The sequence below is a fragment of the Falco rusticolus genome, chromosome 4, assembly GCF_015220075.1.
Source record: "Falco rusticolus isolate bFalRus1 chromosome 4, bFalRus1.pri, whole genome shotgun sequence".
In the NCBI taxonomy this organism is placed as follows: domain Eukaryota; kingdom Metazoa; phylum Chordata; class Aves; order Falconiformes; family Falconidae; genus Falco; species Falco rusticolus.
In genome coordinates, this window is record NC_051190.1 from 98,486,790 (window position 1) to 98,504,143 (window position 17,354).

At 43.9% G+C, this 17,354-nt stretch overlaps 1 protein-coding gene across 1 annotated transcript in view; it reads left to right on the top strand.

Moving 5' to 3' along the window:
* TMC2 (transmembrane channel like 2) overlaps positions 1-17,354 on the top strand; it is a 114,960-nt gene that overhangs the window by 79,406 nt on the left and 18,200 nt on the right. Inside the window, exons 2-12 of the mRNA XM_037383847.1 lie at positions 657-704; positions 2,689-3,022; positions 3,780-3,932; positions 6,107-6,197; positions 7,113-7,194; positions 7,487-7,593; positions 9,318-9,416; positions 13,196-13,338; positions 14,846-14,993; positions 15,439-15,627; positions 17,136-17,315. Coding sequence (XP_037239744.1) covers positions 657-704; positions 2,689-3,022; positions 3,780-3,932; positions 6,107-6,197; positions 7,113-7,194; positions 7,487-7,593; positions 9,318-9,416; positions 13,196-13,338; positions 14,846-14,993; positions 15,439-15,627; positions 17,136-17,315 — 1,574 coding nt within the window. The remainder of the gene's footprint in view (positions 1-656; positions 705-2,688; positions 3,023-3,779; positions 3,933-6,106; positions 6,198-7,112; positions 7,195-7,486; positions 7,594-9,317; positions 9,417-13,195; positions 13,339-14,845; positions 14,994-15,438; positions 15,628-17,135; positions 17,316-17,354) is intronic.

Here is a 17,354-nt window from a genome sequence, read left to right on the forward strand (position 1 = left end):
GAAATGCAATGTAATGCCGACAGGTGCTTTTTTCACGGGGAGAAGGGAGCAAAAGGGAAAGTGTTTGGGTGGGCTGAGGCAGAGCCCGAGCCTTCCCTGCCTCTCCCACCCCTCTCTGCCCTCCCCTGTCCACATGGCTCACAAGCAAGAGGTCACCGGCAGCTGGATGTACCCATCTGTCTGCAATGCCAAGGAGACAAGCACATGGGCACTGGAAGAGAGAGTAACCTGTGTATGACTGGGGCGTGCATGTGCAGCATAGCAGCTACAGTGTCTGTGCAAAAGACGGGAGGCTGTCATGGGGAAGAAAAAGAAATGTGCTTTACAGGTCATCATGGAAGATGGTTGGTATCACTATGAGATCCTTCCAGTTTGGATGCTGCCAAATACTTGACAAAATGTCTTGGACTTCCCAAGCACACCATTTTGCATCTCTCAAGGATCATGCAATTTCAGTTTGCTCGTGCAGGGAAATTTTGTCCGTCTGCCAAACTAAAGTAAATAGTAAGAGCATCGCTGTAGGAAAAGAATATAATGTATGATCAATAAGTGATGTTCTGCCAAGCTCAGCTGGCACTTAAGGGCTAGCTGTGTAAAGCATCACATGTGTAAATCCCAGCAACAAATGCAATTACTCTTTGTTCTTTGTCTTGCAGCTGGAATAGAGATTGATGGACAAGTCGAAAGTGACGCAGAGAGTGAAGGTAATGTAGAGATTAAAAAATGTGGTCTTGTTTGAAATACAAGAGGTGATGCCTTTTCTTTTTTCTCTCTGGCTTGTGACTTGCTCTGCAACAGGAACCGTTTCCTGAGATACTCTTAAGCAAACGGATTTTTCCCTTGAGGTTTGACTTACAATAGTGATATATAAACAACCATTCTTAAGCAGTCTGTCCCCTTTCATCCACGCTTCAAGAGTAGGAGGCTGTCAGAGCCCACGTCCCTTGGCACTCATCTCTAGTAAACCGGGCACTGCAGTAAAACACCACCCTATGTGGGGCTGAGACCGCTTTGGACCATGCCGAGGTCCTGCTTGCCCTCGCTGTAATGCTTAGACCATAACACACTGATGCCTTGACTAATCATGGCCATGAGAAGATAAAAATGAAAATTGATTGGAGGCAGACTGATGGCTTTGAGGAAAATCAGGAAGAACCAGTGACGGGATTAAAAACAGCTTTAACCCTGTATGCATAATAAACAAGAGAATTAACTGGGAGTAGAATTGTAACACTAAATAAATAAAGATAAGATCATATGATATGAATGTAGATGCTACTGCAAAAATTATGCACAACTGTGTCTGTATGATCCATCAAATGTGAAAAAGTAATTAGAAAATGACAGGGATTTTTTTTGTAAATCATATCCACCTTTTCCATGCAGGCAAACAAGGCAATAAGATAAAAGTAACAAATGAATGCTCCACATTTAACCTAACATTTGATAGCTTGCAAACGAAAACCATGATAGCTAGCTGCCCAAAATGAACATTTTCCCAAAGAGGGTAGGCGGTACTTTGACCTAGATCACTAACTGAAATTCAGCTGAGTAGGACCATTAAATAGTAACTGAAACCTACCTAATGCCTCCTGAGAAATGAGTTGAAAGCTCCTTCTCATTCCCAGTGACAAGTGTGACAACCACCACCCACTATTTTTTTACCACTAGCAAGCAAAAACTATTTGCTTGTTACTGATTTCTAACTTTTCACCAAAAGAAAAATACAGATACTCAAATTCTTTTTCTTCTATTTTCCTCACCTTTTAGGCTGCTCATTTTTCACTCTGGATCCCATTCTAGTAAAATGTCCTTCTTCCATTGCAATTTTTCCAACCCTGGGGGAAAAAAATCAATGCCAAAGTTATACATTTTTTGTTTGAACACTTTATTTTCATCAGCCACAAATTTTGGATAATTGGAAGCCGAAAGACTCTGGAAAACTTACTTTCGATTTTAATGTACTTAGTCATAAATGGGATGGAGACGCTTGGGGTTTTTTGAATGTTTTTTTCCCCTTTCCATAATATTCTGCAACTAAATCACGCTTCATTTCAATCCTTCAAACTGGAAGCAGTTCTGACTTCTGAACAAAAGATTTTTTTGGATTGCAATGCCAGTAAGAATGAAACATGAATCAGAGACTATCTGGGTTTTGTCTCCTCTGCATACAGACTTTACCATATAAAAGAAAAATCGGAGAAACAAAACCGGGTGCTGCCTAAGCTGTACCTTTTCTCTATATACATAAAGGACCTCCATTCCCAGCCTTGAAAATGAAACATCTTTCAAGGACATTGCACCAACAAGTAAACTACATGCTGTATAACTAACTGCAATTTCTGTTTCCATTGCTCTGGTGTGGTTACAGGTTGGCAAGGTATCTGTCTGTGCTCTGTGATGGATAGACTTCTGCATTTGTAACTAATTTCCAGTTTTCTTATGGTCACATAGAGGTCACTGATGTGCTAAAACGAGGCATACTATATTAAATTGGAGTTGCAGAACTGAAGAGTTGGATGTGATTCTTGGACAGGGCATAACACAAAGCCCCTCCAGGTTAACAAACATCTGCTCAGTGACATCGCTAGGGTTTGTATCAGGCATCCTGGCTGCCTGCACTTCTCTGATGAATCCTTATTTTGCTGCCATGGATTTCCCAAAGTACTTGTTTTTTATCCCTTACAGAAGATGAAGTAAAGGACAAGACACCTAAGAAACGGCCCCTCAGGAAAACTGGCAGAGCAAGCAGACTTGAAAGGAAAAAGCAAGAGAATGACAAAGAAGAAGATGAGAGCAAAGAGGAAGACAGTTGTAGTGAACAAAACAGAGCCTCTAGGAGAAAAAACTACGAAAGAAATAATAGTGACGGAAAAAAGGTGGGAGAGAAAGGAATTCAGCCAAGAGAGACAGGCAAAAAGGCTCCTACCAAAGATCAAAAGGAGTCAGCAAACAAAGTAAAGAAAACAAACAAGAAAGGAAAGGGGGGGGAGAACAAACAGAAGACAGACAGGAAAAACAGGTAATTAAACAATCCCTGAGTGTGGTGCCTTATGTCAGACTGGCAGGGGTAGCAGATGTGCCAGTGGTGTATGAGTCAGAACTACAAAACCAATAGACTGTGAATAAACTATTGCTCTCCCAAAAGAGATACAACAGTGGGAAACAGTAGTGTAAAATGCCACACAACCAAACTGCTTCCAAAGTCTTCTGTCATTACCTTTTCTCAACCAGGATCAGATCCGTGCACGCAGTGGAGTCCTAAAACCTACAGCCAGGGGCAGAGAAGCACTCTTAAACAAGACGGCTTGAGCGACTTAGATCTGGGCACATTTGTTTAGTTGGTCTATGGAAACATTTAGGTTAATATGGATCTCTTATGTTTTCAAGTCTCTTCCTCTTCCAAATCTTGCTTGTCCCAGCCCCCTGCTTCTCTCCATATCTTCCATTTCCTTCTGAAGGTGTGAAAAACATTTCTCCAGAGCCAGCTGTACCCCTAAGCGATGCTACTGTAGCTGAAGCATGGTCCAAAGCACAGTGCTGGGCAAGTTATGGTGGAGTGCAATTGCCTCTTCATTATCCTGGCTGGAAGCAGCCTTGCCCTGAGTGCAAAGGGGCCGTGCTGGCATCACACCAAGCCGGGGGGTAGTGAGGCACTATGCTCACATCAGTGTGGGATCCCTGGGGCCCACCAGCACTGTGCCCACCCCAAGCAAGACCTTCCCTCTAACTCTTGCCAGTTTTTCTATTTTGTGCCCTTCATTTTGTGTCTCTCCCAGTACTTCTTCTGCTTCTTCCAACTCATCTGACGAGGAGTCGCTGTCAGAGGAAGAGCTTGCAATGCTGATGGAGCAGGTGGAGCAAAAGAAAAAACTGATTTCCACCATGAGAAACAAGCCCTGGAGAATGGTGAAGAAGCTCTCGGTGCTCAGGTAACCCATGACACCAGGAACCCACACCCCTGGGTCATCTCCGATGGCCGGATGCGCACTACCTTTCCTAGAAATTGCATGTCTGCTGCTGCTACTGTAACACCCCAGTCCCATCATAAGTGACCGGCAGAGCCTGGTCAGCCTGTCTGGGTTTAAATTATCAGAGTTAAAATGAGGAATTTGATTTTCAGCCTCTGTAACCAAAGAACGGACAAAGTGCAAATCTGTTCAACTGATATCCATGGCCAGGTCATCCTACCCTTGTATTTAAAACCAAATGACTCGCTACTGTCAGGCTACTTGTTAAAGCAAACTCTGTGCCTGGTTTGCTTATTAATGCCCATTGTCAAACAGAAATCAGAGCAGCAAAGTGCCATGTTACTTCGCACTCCTGACATGGGGCTGCTTGGAAAAAATGCTGTATTATTTGCAGAGGTTTATGGAGCAAAGATAATACTGCCACCCAGCCCATGCTGAATGTGGGAAGAACTCAGGCGGCTGCAGAGACCCCTTAGTGCAGAGCAACGGGGGCAGCAGGGCAGGGCAGACCAAGGAAATCAAAATCCACAGGTCAGCAGGGAATGGCTCATAACAAACTATTCCCATGTTGAAGCAATGATTCAGATCCTGGCTCTATTGGTTAAAAATCCCCTGAAACTCCCTTCTACCAGGAAAGCTTTCAAAATAGCATTGCAAGGCATGTACAGCCCCTGGGGGAGGTGTGACGCCCCTCTCCATGTTTGCCAAGGAGCTGCTCAGAGTTGCAGTGACCAGGCTGTGAAGGCCTGTGTGTTTCATCTTCTCTCTTTTACACCTTGAAGGCCAAGACCTGCTCCATTGTCCATTAAAATCAGGAGCCTTGAACACTGCCAATTATTTCTAAAAAAGTCTGGGTAAAGATCTACACAGGGAAACTGTATTAGAGCAGCTTTTCTATCTCACAGGCATGCTACGAACCTGAGCTCATTACAAATAAAATCTTATGACCCTAAAAGTCCAAAGTTCTGCAAGAAAAGAAAAGGGAGGAAACAACAAAAAAAAAAGCAAAGCAGTATTATTTCTGACATATTTTCCCTTTGGTGTAGGATCCTGGCTAAAATTCTGCCTAGGATCATGTTTTATAACATACCTCCACCCTTTAATCTTATTCCTGAACCATGGCAAACATTACCACCTGCTAATGAACCTAAACAAAATTGTTGCATTCTTGTTCAGGGGTCTCCGGAAAGGCTCCAAGTGCTGTACATTCATTAGTTAATCTGGCTGCACAAGCTCAGCCCTGAGAGAAGAAATGATTAGCCCCACCGAGCAGATGAGAAATGTGAAACACAAAGAGAGTGAATAGTATGTTCAGGACTTAGAAATCTCACTTCAGGTTTGCAAATAAACTCACAGGTGATTTTCCCACAGTTACAGGCTGAACTAGCCAACTATTTCTACCAAGTCAAGTCCATCTTTCCCACAGGTTTAGGATTGCAAAAGACTTCCCAACTCCTGAAATTTCATCTTTTCTCACAATGTATTAGCAACACCAATATACAATGAAATTTTATTCACAAACTCAACATACTCTAACAGCATCTACCTAGGTTCTTTTCTCTGTATTCCATTAGAAATTCTATTCTAAAACTAATTTGAATTTGCGGCTTGATTGTACTCCTGCCTAGCGTACACTCCTTTCTCTGGCACTGAGATTATCCTGTTGGGCCAATTGCACATCTCTGATATTTATCCTAGGAGGTGTTCATGGAGGGAAATTCTGCATCCTTTTGGAGTTTGCTTCACTAGACAATGTCATTTCTCCTTGGCCGATGCACTAGGAGAGAGAAATTATAGCAGGCATGCTGGGGTGGGAGGGCTCTGGAGTGAGAGGAACAGGCGGGGTCTTGGTCACATCCAGGAAGAAGTGTGGAACAAGTTGTGGGGCACATCTCTGCATGAACATGAGTGCTTGGGGACCTGTTACTAGCCCCAGGTGGGCACATAAGCTCTACATGGCACAGCAACACCACCAGCAGACAGTACCCAGAACCCCAGGTGCAGCACAGGGTGTGGAGAGAGACCAAGCCCCCACTTCCACACGAGCACAGCTGCTTTCCCACTGGTGCAGGCAGAGGTGAAAAAGCTAGACCTCTTTGCTGTTTCAATAACCTGCTTGTTTATTTTCCAATTAGGGAGGCACAAGCTTTTGTAGAGAAGTTTGAAGGAGCTCTGGGAAAAGGGAAGGGCAAGAAGTTGTACGCATATAAGATGATGATGGCAAAGGTAAGTGCTACAAAGATGCCAGGGGAAAGCTCGGGTGCCTGGTTATGTATTCAGCACATCTTTGGTAGAGTTTATTAACCTGTATTTGGCAAAAGAGACACCAGGAAATCAGAATAAAACTTCCTGTCCACATTCCAAAAAATACTAGCCAGCTTCAAACCTATGAATATTACAGAAAGAACAGGAGAAAATTCCCCCCTCCTGCCTTGAATCTTACTGTGACCATCCCTGAAGCAAGGGAGGGTTTGCAGGAGCAGGGAAAACCACGTCTTTCTGGTTGCAACCTCCAAAACCTTGATCAGCGAGACAAGGTACCCCTCAAGGGGAGAGGGGCCATGCTGAACCTTTGCACTGCCCCATGGACTCCTGTGAAATGTCATCTTTCCCAGTAATGAGGAGATAACAGGGAGAATGATGACTGCGTTTAAGACTGAAGTTGGTAGCCAAGTTGCATGTTGTCATGGAGATTATATTGAGAAGTGAAAAAGGGAGCCAGGCCTGAGAGGATGAAATCAATGGGAAATTAGGCACCGATTTGATGAGGAAGGATTCAAGCTCAGTATTTTATCAAAGCCTTTTTTTGTTTTAAATAGAGTTGGTTACACATCAATTCTTTCAATCCAGAGTTAGGTCTGAATTTTCCACCCTTATATAATACGGTAAACCCCTAGCACAACTGCACCTTTCCAAAAGCCTGGGAAGGTTAAAACTCAGATAATAAAGGTGAACAATTTGGGGAGGAGGGATTTTGGATTGGAGGCAGTTTCTGAAACAGTCCAAAAGATCAGACCAGAGTTTCTGCTTGGGACTTTACACCCCCGCGTAGCAATGCCACGAAGCCCTGGTGTTAGAAACTGTGCAGGTGAAACAATCTTTTTGCACCTCTCTGCTCACTGCCATGTTGTCTTGTTTCAGAAATGGGTGAAGTTTAAGAGGGACTTTGACAATTTTAAAACCCAGTGCATACCCTGGGAGATGAAGATAAAAGAAGTGGAGAGTAAGTGGAAGTTGCTGTACAGTGGCAGCTGTTTTATAAGACAGCTTTGCCTTCATCCAAAAAACGCTCCAGCCCCCTGGTCCCCAGTCCCCACTCACCCCTGGCACCGGAGCCAAACGAGGAGCACGCACGGTGGGCAGCTCTGGGCTTTGCTGTCTACATCAGCGGTGGGGACTCTTGGGAAGCTCTGGGGCAACACGCTGGGAAGTCCTGAGGGTAAAGGGGTGCAGATCTTGCTGGGAACAGTTTAACCTTTCTAAACTCCTAACGATGAAGTGTCTTCTGGTTTAAGGTCACTTTGGCTCCTCAGTCGCTTCCTACTTCATATTTCTGCGGTGGATGTATGGAGTGAATCTTGTCCTTTTTGGGTTAATATTTGGACTAGTTATAATTCCAGAGGTAAATGCTTAATTCTCCTTTCTGTAATATCTCACCCGTTGCTTTACATGGACATGGAATTCATAGCACAAACAGTGCTTTAGAAAAATGAAATGTATAAGGACAATAATTTACAAAGAACAACTTACAAGACTGTTACTGACACAGGAGCAAAAGTCAGATTGAAATCAGGATACCTAAAATGCTATCAAAGCTCCTGCCAACCCAGCAGCTAAAACAGGAGTTCAAAAAGCTAATTTAAGGCTAGTTTTACATTTTGACTGAAGTGAAAAACATGGCCTATGAATCCTAGGTACAAGCTCAGGTCCGTAAAAGCCATAAGAGAAAGGGTGTGCTCAGCAGGTGATTAAGGACTCCCTGCTCCTGAGCCCTCTGAGGGGCACAGCCCCCCAGGAGAAGCTGTGGAGGGAAAGAACGATTTCCGAGCACTTTGCCAACTAACATTTGTTTGGGAAATATCTCTTTTCTGTACCGCTAATTCCGATGATTCACAAGGAACAGTTTTATTTTTAGTTTTTCTATTTCTCGCTGTTCTTGGAGAATGGAAAGGATCTCATAGCCAACTTTATATGAATGTTTATTGAAGAATTTTTTAATGTAGCCATTACAGCCCCAGCTAAATTACTCAGTGCAGTCTTTAAAGGCTGTGCAATCTGCAGACAGTGGCATCTGTTCTGTTCAATGCAGATTTTTATGGAGCAAAAATGCAGCACAGAGTCTCTCCTGAGGACTATGCTTTTGTTCTCCTTAATGTGGTTGCTCATACTATGGAAAGTGAAAGCTCTGTTTCCTCCCAGGGTGAAGAGACATAACCATTAGCACTGAACAATACAAATGTATTTTGTATGGAACTATGCATATGGTAGAAGACTAAACAGCTTTCGTCTTTAAAGTATGCATACTGTTACTCATTGCCTACTGAGCTGTTACAATATGGAGAATAGCGAGGCAATAAACATTTAGTTCATAAATGATTTTGAAATTAATTAGATAGCCCTAAAAAATAAGTGATAGATTATATGCTAGGACCTTTGTAGGCTATGAATACTAATGAGATATTTTGGTATAGGCACCAGTCAGACTCTGCTTGTAAATATATTATTAACTCTCCATAGCCCTGGACATTCTTTGGACTTCAATAGCCATTGGACTTGCTGCAAGACCTGCTTTGGGTGGTGCTATCAGGAGAGGCTGTGCCATGAAAACTGGTCTTTGCATCATCTTGCCATATGTTTTTTGCTCAAACCTAACTGCTCTTCACCTCACCTTGGATCATTTTTCAATTCAAGACTATATAATACAAAATATACTGCAAGATCAACCCAGTGCTCTTGACTTCTCTCGAAGGAGGAGTCCTGCATAAATAGATAAAACTAATCCCTTTATTGCATTAGACCCGTGAAGTTCAAGCAAAGAACTTCTTGCTAAACTAAGGACATTTAAACTGGAGCTGTTCATTGAGGGATACAGTTCCTTGGCAAAGTATTTCCTGTGCAATGGATGTTACCAGGGAAAGAGAAATCCTCTGGTTATTTGGGTGAAGTTAATTCTAAATATTTTAAACTGCTGGTCTGGTATTGAGGAATAAAATATATATTAAAATCAAGAAAAAGGAAAACCAACCAAAAGCAAACCAAAAGGGACTCATTAAGAAAAAAACAAACTGCAAAACACTGTAAAATGTGTTATACTATATATGCATCACTATTATTAATGTTCACCAGGTCCTGATGGGAATGCCATATGGGAGCATGCCAAGGAAAACTGTACCCCGGGCTGAACAAGCAACAGCTATGGATTTTTCAGTTCTTTGGGATTTTGAGGTAAGCACAGGAGCATTTATCATAAGAGATCAGTTGAATACCTCCTAAAACCCTTCAGAATTTAGTGGCACTACAGGGATGAATTTATTCCAAGATAAACCAGCAATGCACCTATTTCTTCCAGAAGATGATGACACCTGCTGCCACAAAATCTTTGTGGATCTCCAGACATTTATGGCCAAAATAGCATGTGCTCATGCAGGCACCTGCATATGGATTTGAACCACTTACATATATAAATGTGCTGGATGGTCTGTCACATGTGCGTACACACAAACACATACAGACATATATTTCTCAGGTGTGCAGGATCAAAGGAGATGCACTTTTATTCCAAAGGGGACAGATCACATCCCAACACAGCTGGCTAACACCACCTGAAACAGGTCTGTATACAGTCACTGAGGTGGAACAGGGCAAAGTAAAATCCACTAAGGCCAGTGGAATTATACAGTTCCACACTGCAGAAAGTTAAAGCCAATTTAGGAGCCCCATGTCCTTTCACCTACACAGTATTTTTATTCATGAAGCGCAAGAAGCCAACGCTATTTTTTTCTACGAGCATTAGTAGAAGCAGGTGACTATGTAAACTGCCCCCCAATGTCACTTAAATGACATTCACATAGTTGCCTCATGAAGTCAGGCAAAAAAAGCTCCTTTTTCAGAGGAAAAAACACCCAATAAATACATTTCTGCTGTATTTTAAATGTATCTAGAACAATCTATAGAAATTTAGATCATCATCGCGCATTCATAATATAGAATTTTATTCTGAAAAAAACCCAAAGTATTGTTTATGCACAAGAGCCATTTTACTCCCAACCAGAACAGCAGCCAGCACACAGGTCAGGCGTGGGAGCTGCTCCTGACCAGGCAGCCAGAAGGTGACTTCGAGCTGTAGGTCCTCTCATGGGCAGGGAGCACCTGCCGTACCACTGAAGCTGCTCATAACCTTGGGAAGGGGACTGCTCCCCGCATCCCCGGTGCCCTGAAATACCAGCATGAGCCTGAAGCTGGAACCAAAGTTTAGGACTTGCACCCAAAGGGAAAGCCCAGGTTTCCAGCAGCCTGCCAGTGCCTGGCTGCAGCCCAGCTCACACCCCACCCCAGTTACTCTTTGCCTTTGAAGATTTAGGCCAAAGCAATTAAGCGTTCTTAGGGGATGACACAAAAAAGAAAAATATATGTGCAGGGGGTGGTGACATTCTGCTGTGGCTAATACCTTGGGATCTGAAAATGTTTTTTAAATGTTTGTTGATGCTGGGCCACATATTACAAGCATGGGACCCCATCCTTCTGTAATAAATACCATCATCGTTTCCTTAGCTAACCCCCTCCTCCCAGTAACTAATGTAAGCCAGACTATTTAAATTAATTTATTAAGTTTCAAATACTGGTGTGTCCAGGAACTTGACAGGGCCAGACATTCATCCACTACCCATTTTCTGCCAAGGATCCTTTCAGCTGTTGCTCTCCCAGCACTTTCACCCACTTGCCAGAGCCCAAAATTCAGAGGTGAATTAGTAACATTTTGAATAACGTTGCACTGAATGAAAAGCTCATTTGAGCAGCATGCTGTAAAATACGAGCAGCAGCATTTAAACTCATTCATCCAGAAAAACAAACAAACAAACAAACAAACAAAAACAACCAAAAATAACCCCCACAACCAAATAAGACCCAAAACAAACAAAAAATAACCCTGCAGGACTGTTGCTGAACTGCAGCTGCTGGTTTTATCTGGGAGACCATAAACTATATACATATTAGTAAGGACATACGCTCTGGAATAAGGCTGTACCATTGCATGAAAGGCTGGCTACCATGGCCTGCCAGTGTCCTGCCTGTGGCTTGGTACATGCGTCTGCATTCCCCTGCTGTCACCAAGGCCTTGATCCTCTGAACCCCTCTGCCACACAGGTCCCCATCCCACACCCACTCCCTGGCTGCTTGACACCAGGGAGCAATCACACAAGCTTGAGGAGCAATCTGTAGCTATAGGGCATTAATGTACACCTATATGACCTGCAGCCAGAAGATGTCAAATGAAGCCCTTCCCAGAGGCTTGCCCTTTGGAAATGAATAGACACTTATTTCAGCGCGCTCCACAGGAGAGGTGCAGCAGGGAAACATATTTCAGAGTGGGCATAAAACGCAGTCAGTACTGTGATCCTGAAAAATACATCGCAAGAAAGAGAAGCTGGGGAAATGTATGCTTTGACAGCAAGGAGGTCACATCATAGATTTCTAGAGGAGTAGAAAGGAATAAATCTCACCTGGACACCAGACGCCACGTCTCACAAAAGGAGTTTAAAGAACATACTGGATGATGTGAGCAGAGGAACTCATTTTTCAGCCCCCACCATTTGATGAATCAAGACAAAGGTTTGGGATTACAACCTAAGGAAAAAAAAAAAACTTCACTGGTGCCTTCCGGGAACACTATATTTTACGTGGCTCTTTTCATCACACCTGCCCAGCACACGTTAGATATAACTCTCTATGAGCCCCCGCAGCCGTGCTGCGGTGTGCCAGTCCCGGGCTTGCTGCCTCTCCGCGAGCGGCTCAGCAGCGCTGCCAGAAACACCCCCAGAGCTGTCCTGTGCCTGCAGCACTGCGCTCCGTGCAGGTAAACGTGCAGCTCATGTGGCACCAAGGGATGCCGAAGCTTTACGTTAGGTTAGGAATGAAAGACCTAGTGCTTTGGGGGAGCTTAGTCTAATTGATTAAATGAAGGTGGTCAAACACTGGAAGAGAGGCCTAGAAAGGTTGTGGGATCTTCATCCTTAGAGATCTTCAAAAGTCAGATGGATGTGGCCCTGAGCCACAGCACTTAATTTTGAAATTGGCTCTACTTTGAGCAGCGAGTTTGACTAGGTGACCTCCAGAGGTCCTTCCCATGTAAATTATTCAATGACTGTACACAAGATCCATTACACAGCCTCTGATATGAGCTCCAAGTTATGTCTCAGTATGGGTCTTCCCAAAGGCTTGATCAGAGGGGAGCTTGCTCAACTATCATGGCCAGACTGTTTAACTGCTCTTTAACTTATGGGCTGAAAGATGACAGGCAAAAAAATAGAGAAGAACCATACGCACTGACACACATCAACTTGAACGAGATAAAACAGTAAAACAGGGAGAAATTGCTAATGCAGATTAGGAGATCTGCACACTCATTGGATGTCCAACAGTTTGTACAGCAAAAAAATAAATCTCCTTGAGACAACATGGTTGATGCTGCATCGAAGCTCTGCTTTCCACAGGAAAGTAAAATGCTTTGATTTTAGTCTTTAGTTACATTTGCTCTGCTGGTGGTAGCCAGTAAAAGGAAATAATCTGCAGGGTACCGAGCATCAGCTGCCTCCTAGCTGAAAGGAAAAGTTTTGTATCATGGTGGGAAACTCCTTTGCTACAGCATTTGTACAAGATCTGAGTGTTTGATACTGGCTTAGAGAAGCAGGTGGGCTACAGTCACAAAGAGCAATGAGGGTTTTTTTCTGGGAGGAATGAAACAGTGATGGATAAAAACTACATTTCAGTTTTGAGCCAGTATCCTCTGACGTGCTGTCCCTCTTCTCCCCTCTCCTCAGAGTATAACATCTTAGGAGGATGGATCTCAAAGGTGACAGGGCATCAAGCAGATGAAAATAAGACACTAAAAATTCCTCTAACTTTTTTTTCCTTGTTTTAAATCTCCAGTTTTGACCAGAAACTTCTTTCCTGCAGAAGAAAAGCTGCACAGCTTATGCAAAGGTTTGCTTTTGCTTTTCCTCCAGGGCTATATCAAATACTCAGCACTCTTTTATGGCTACTACAACAACCAGCGAACGATTGGCTGGTTAAAATACAGGCTACCGATGGCGTATTTCATGGTTGGGATCAGCGTATTTGGCTACAGCCTGATGGTTGTTATAAGATCGTAAGTACAGCTGGCATTGCTCTGTCTGCAAAATCCACCCAGCTGTGCCTTGCAGCTGGGTTCCCCTCCAAGCGCATGGCTCAGGGCTCTGTCCAGCTTTGGCTAGATGACGGGGGGAGCATGAGGTGAGAGGGGCTGCGTGCCTGCTGTGTTCATGCATGGGGCTTCAGCACCCACCACCCCTGGCTCTGGCCGGCTGGGGGACCTGGGCAGCCCCCTGCCTTAGCCATCTGCTCACAAGCATTATTTTGAACCCTCCCATCTCCTTCTCCATCCCTCTTCTTCCTCCTCCTCTTCTCCGGATTGCTTTAACCTTTCCACCAACATTACTAAAGCGCCATGAAACAGGTGGATTTTGTACACGACAGAGGAGTTTACTTACAGTAAACTTCAAAGGATCCTTTCATTGCAAAAAAAAACCAGTCCTGAAAACCAATGTGAGTCACACAGATTGTGCGAGGGGTATGGAAAAGAGCCAGACGCCACCAGACTGGTTTTGATGTGTCCCTAAACCAATCAGTGGAGTTTTAAAGCGGGGGCCCAGCCTCTGTGCTCCTGGTGCACTGTCCCCAAGCACTGGTGAGGCCCCCGCAGCAGCCCCAGGGCACCGAGGATGCAGCAGAGGCACTTCTTGCTGCTGAGACAGTCTCTGCAAAGCCAAAAATAAAAGAAAAATAAAACCACCTGTCTCTGCCTGGAGGACATACCATGCAAAGGTTCTCCTTCCTTTACAAGAAAGGATAAGCCCATGGATTTGTATCACTGCTGAAACAGGCCCTATTGGTGTGCAGCAGAAAGAGCCTTTTGAGCCTTTGGCTGGGGTGGGATATGGGGATTTGCTGTACATTTGCCATGAAATTGCAGCATCTGTTGTCTTGCTTTCCTTGAGGGACTGGTACTAGGTACTCTAGTGGGAGTTACAGAAGGATTTCAGGGATCAAATAGTAGAGAGGCAACAGCAGAAGCCATATCTGCTCCCATGCTGATTAACAAGAATAATCCTCTTTCTCTCCCTGCATGACTTGCTGCAAGCTCTTTGGCTCCAGCATTGTGCATCTACCAAAGTCTCACTAAAACTTTGTGTTGCAGCAGGTGTATTGGACAGCACCAGTGGTTTCTGAATAAATTTAACTAACTAAAGGTAGCCATAACCATATACTGTAGCCTAGGATACAGAAGTACTGTAAATAGACTTTCTTCATGGATTGGCTGGTGGAACCAATCCTTAACCTCTTTAATCACATATGCTAGTTTTTTTCTACATTACAGTTTTTAATACAAGACCTGTATATCCCTGAAGACCCCATTTAACAGTTCAGCTCTCCTTAAACTTGAAGCCCGATGGCACGTGTTAGACAGTTACACCCAAACCCTAAGAATGGTCACCCCGCTCCTTCCTTACCTGCCAGCAATCCCAAGCCACTGGTGCTGCTTTGCAAAGCTGGAGGAAACGTGGTGGCTCAGTGAAACACTGTCTGACCCTGTCACCGCACACATCCTTACGCAGGATGGCACGCAACGCCAATGAAAGTACAGCAGATGGGGACGATGAGAACTTCATTTTCAGCTGGAAGATGTTCACCAGCTGGGACTACCTCATAGGCAACCCAGAGACAGCGGACAACAAGTTCGCATCCATCACCACCAGCTTCAAGGTAACCCTAACAGGCATGTCTCTCTCTGCTTCTGGGGATGCTCCCAGGGCCTGCCACGGCAGAGGTTTAAGGGGAAACCTGGGTACCTGTACAGCATCTCTCCATACAAACAGGGCATGGCACTGATCCATGGCAGCTCCATCTCCCGTGCCCTGGGTCACCCTGACCTCCTTTTTAGGATTTGAAAAACGTTTGTTTCATTTCAGAGTGTGATTCCCCACCACATTCCCTGGGGACGTGGCAAGCTGTTTGCCACTTGATGTCTTTCAGTCAAACTGGGATGCCTGTATGAAGCTTAGTTTGAACTTAACACAAATTACTGAGCTCAATATAGCCAGAACAGCATGGGATTGCATTTCATAGGATGGAAAACCATCAGATGTTGCCTTAGGCTCCATGCTGTGAGATACTCACTCCAGTTCTGGGAGCACCCCTGTTTTTTCAGGAGTCTATCGTGGATGAGCAAGAAAGCAACAAGGATGAGAACATCCACCTGAGGAGGTTCCTGCGGGTTTTGGCCAACGTCCTCATCATATGTTGCTTGTGTGGGAGTGGCTACCTCATTTATTTCGTGGTGAAACGCTCCCAGACGTTTTCCAAAATGCAAAATGTTGGGTGGTATGAAAGAAATGAGGTAAGGGAACTTTGCTTCCAATTTTCTGTTGTGATAATTTGCTTTGGAGATCAGCTAATTGTTGCCACAGCTTGAGTACAGCACCCAAGGCAGCAGGATCCCCTACCAGAGCCCAAAAGTCCCCCTTAAGTACCTTTGTACTTGTTTTAGCTGGGAAGCACATTGGTCTTATTGAGAGCTTTCAGGGCAAATTAACCGTTCCTGCAGAAGGGGGAAAATAGTCTTATAATAAATCACCATATAAGTCAATGGGTCTTCAGCACATACAACACTGACCATTTTCTAAAGAATCTACCTCGAGTAGCATATTAACACTTACAAGCTCTGTTGTGTGAGGACGCTCTCTGGGTGTTAAAAATGTCCATGAACAGACATAACGCTAAACTCAGAATTTTATCATCTATCTTGAGTTAGAGGAAAAAGACTTTAGAATCCGCAGAAAAATTTCAGTTGTCAAAATTTTTCTGTGTCTGATTTTGGAATGAGAAGTTCAAATCTTGAAAGATCTTCACCAAAAAAAAAAAAAAAAATTGCTGCAACCTGTGGAAAGGTTTAATTATAATATATAATACATTATCATTTATTTATATATCAAAGCCAAATTAAATTCAAAACCATGCATTTTCATAATTCCCTCAGAAAACATTAGCAAGATGGCACTGTCTCACAATCCTTTGATTTATTTCAGTGAACTTTTCCCAAAGAAAAAAAATTCTATTTACAAAAAAAAGTTTAATGGCTGAGACTTCTCTGGTGGTATCTTGAGATCTGAATATACACATTTCTGGGTACCGTTTCCTCTCCTGGAAAGAAAAGCACACCAAAAAGAGACCTGTGAGTCAGACCCTGCCAGCAGCTGTACAGACACAGCTGCCTTCAGGCCAACAGGCACTGCAGAGCTGTAAAAAGCCGTAGAGCCTGCAAGTCACGCCTGAGCAAACACTGACTTGCCAACAACCTCATTGACCACAGTACAACTTAGCATCTCGCACCATCGAGAGGAACAAAAATATTACTAAGACTTATTTTCTTGAGCTGCAAAACTAAGTCGTTGATGTACTTCCATTCAAATCCTTCACTGCCTATTGCAAAAGCAAAGTGCTGAATGTGGAAAATAAACATTAGCATCGACTAATTATCTTTATGCGCACAAGCTTCCAAAACTAAAATAAGAACCTCAGAGCTGATGTAAGCAGTATTAGGAGGGTCTTGAAGAACCTAAATATTCATGAGTCTGTACTGACAGGGAACAAATTCTTCAGAGCTCATCCCTTTGAGATAACAGCAAAAGTGCTCCTGCAAGAGCAAGCTGTGCAGCCTGGCCCTGAAGTCTGATGCGGTGCTGCCTGCACACTAAGCAAAACCAGAAGCTGAGCTCGCTTTGGCTCCCTCCCCTTTATAAATGCTTCAGAAATCTCCAACCAGTTGCTGGCAGCCCCTGCTCTGCTCAAAGTAAGATAGTGGCTGTTGTTACTGTTAGCAGTAATCTCGTTTTCCTTACGTGGCAGGTTGAAATTGTGATGTCCTTGCTGGGGATGTTTTGCCCTCCGTTGTTTGAAACCATTGCTGCACTAGAAAATTACCATCCCCGCATTGGGCTGAAATGGCAGCTGGGGCGGATCTTCGCGCTTTTCCTTGGGAACCTCTATACATTTTTGTTGGCCTTGATGGATGACGTCAAGGAAAAAGTAAGAGCTGAGCCCAAAAGCCCCATTTACTAGCATTTT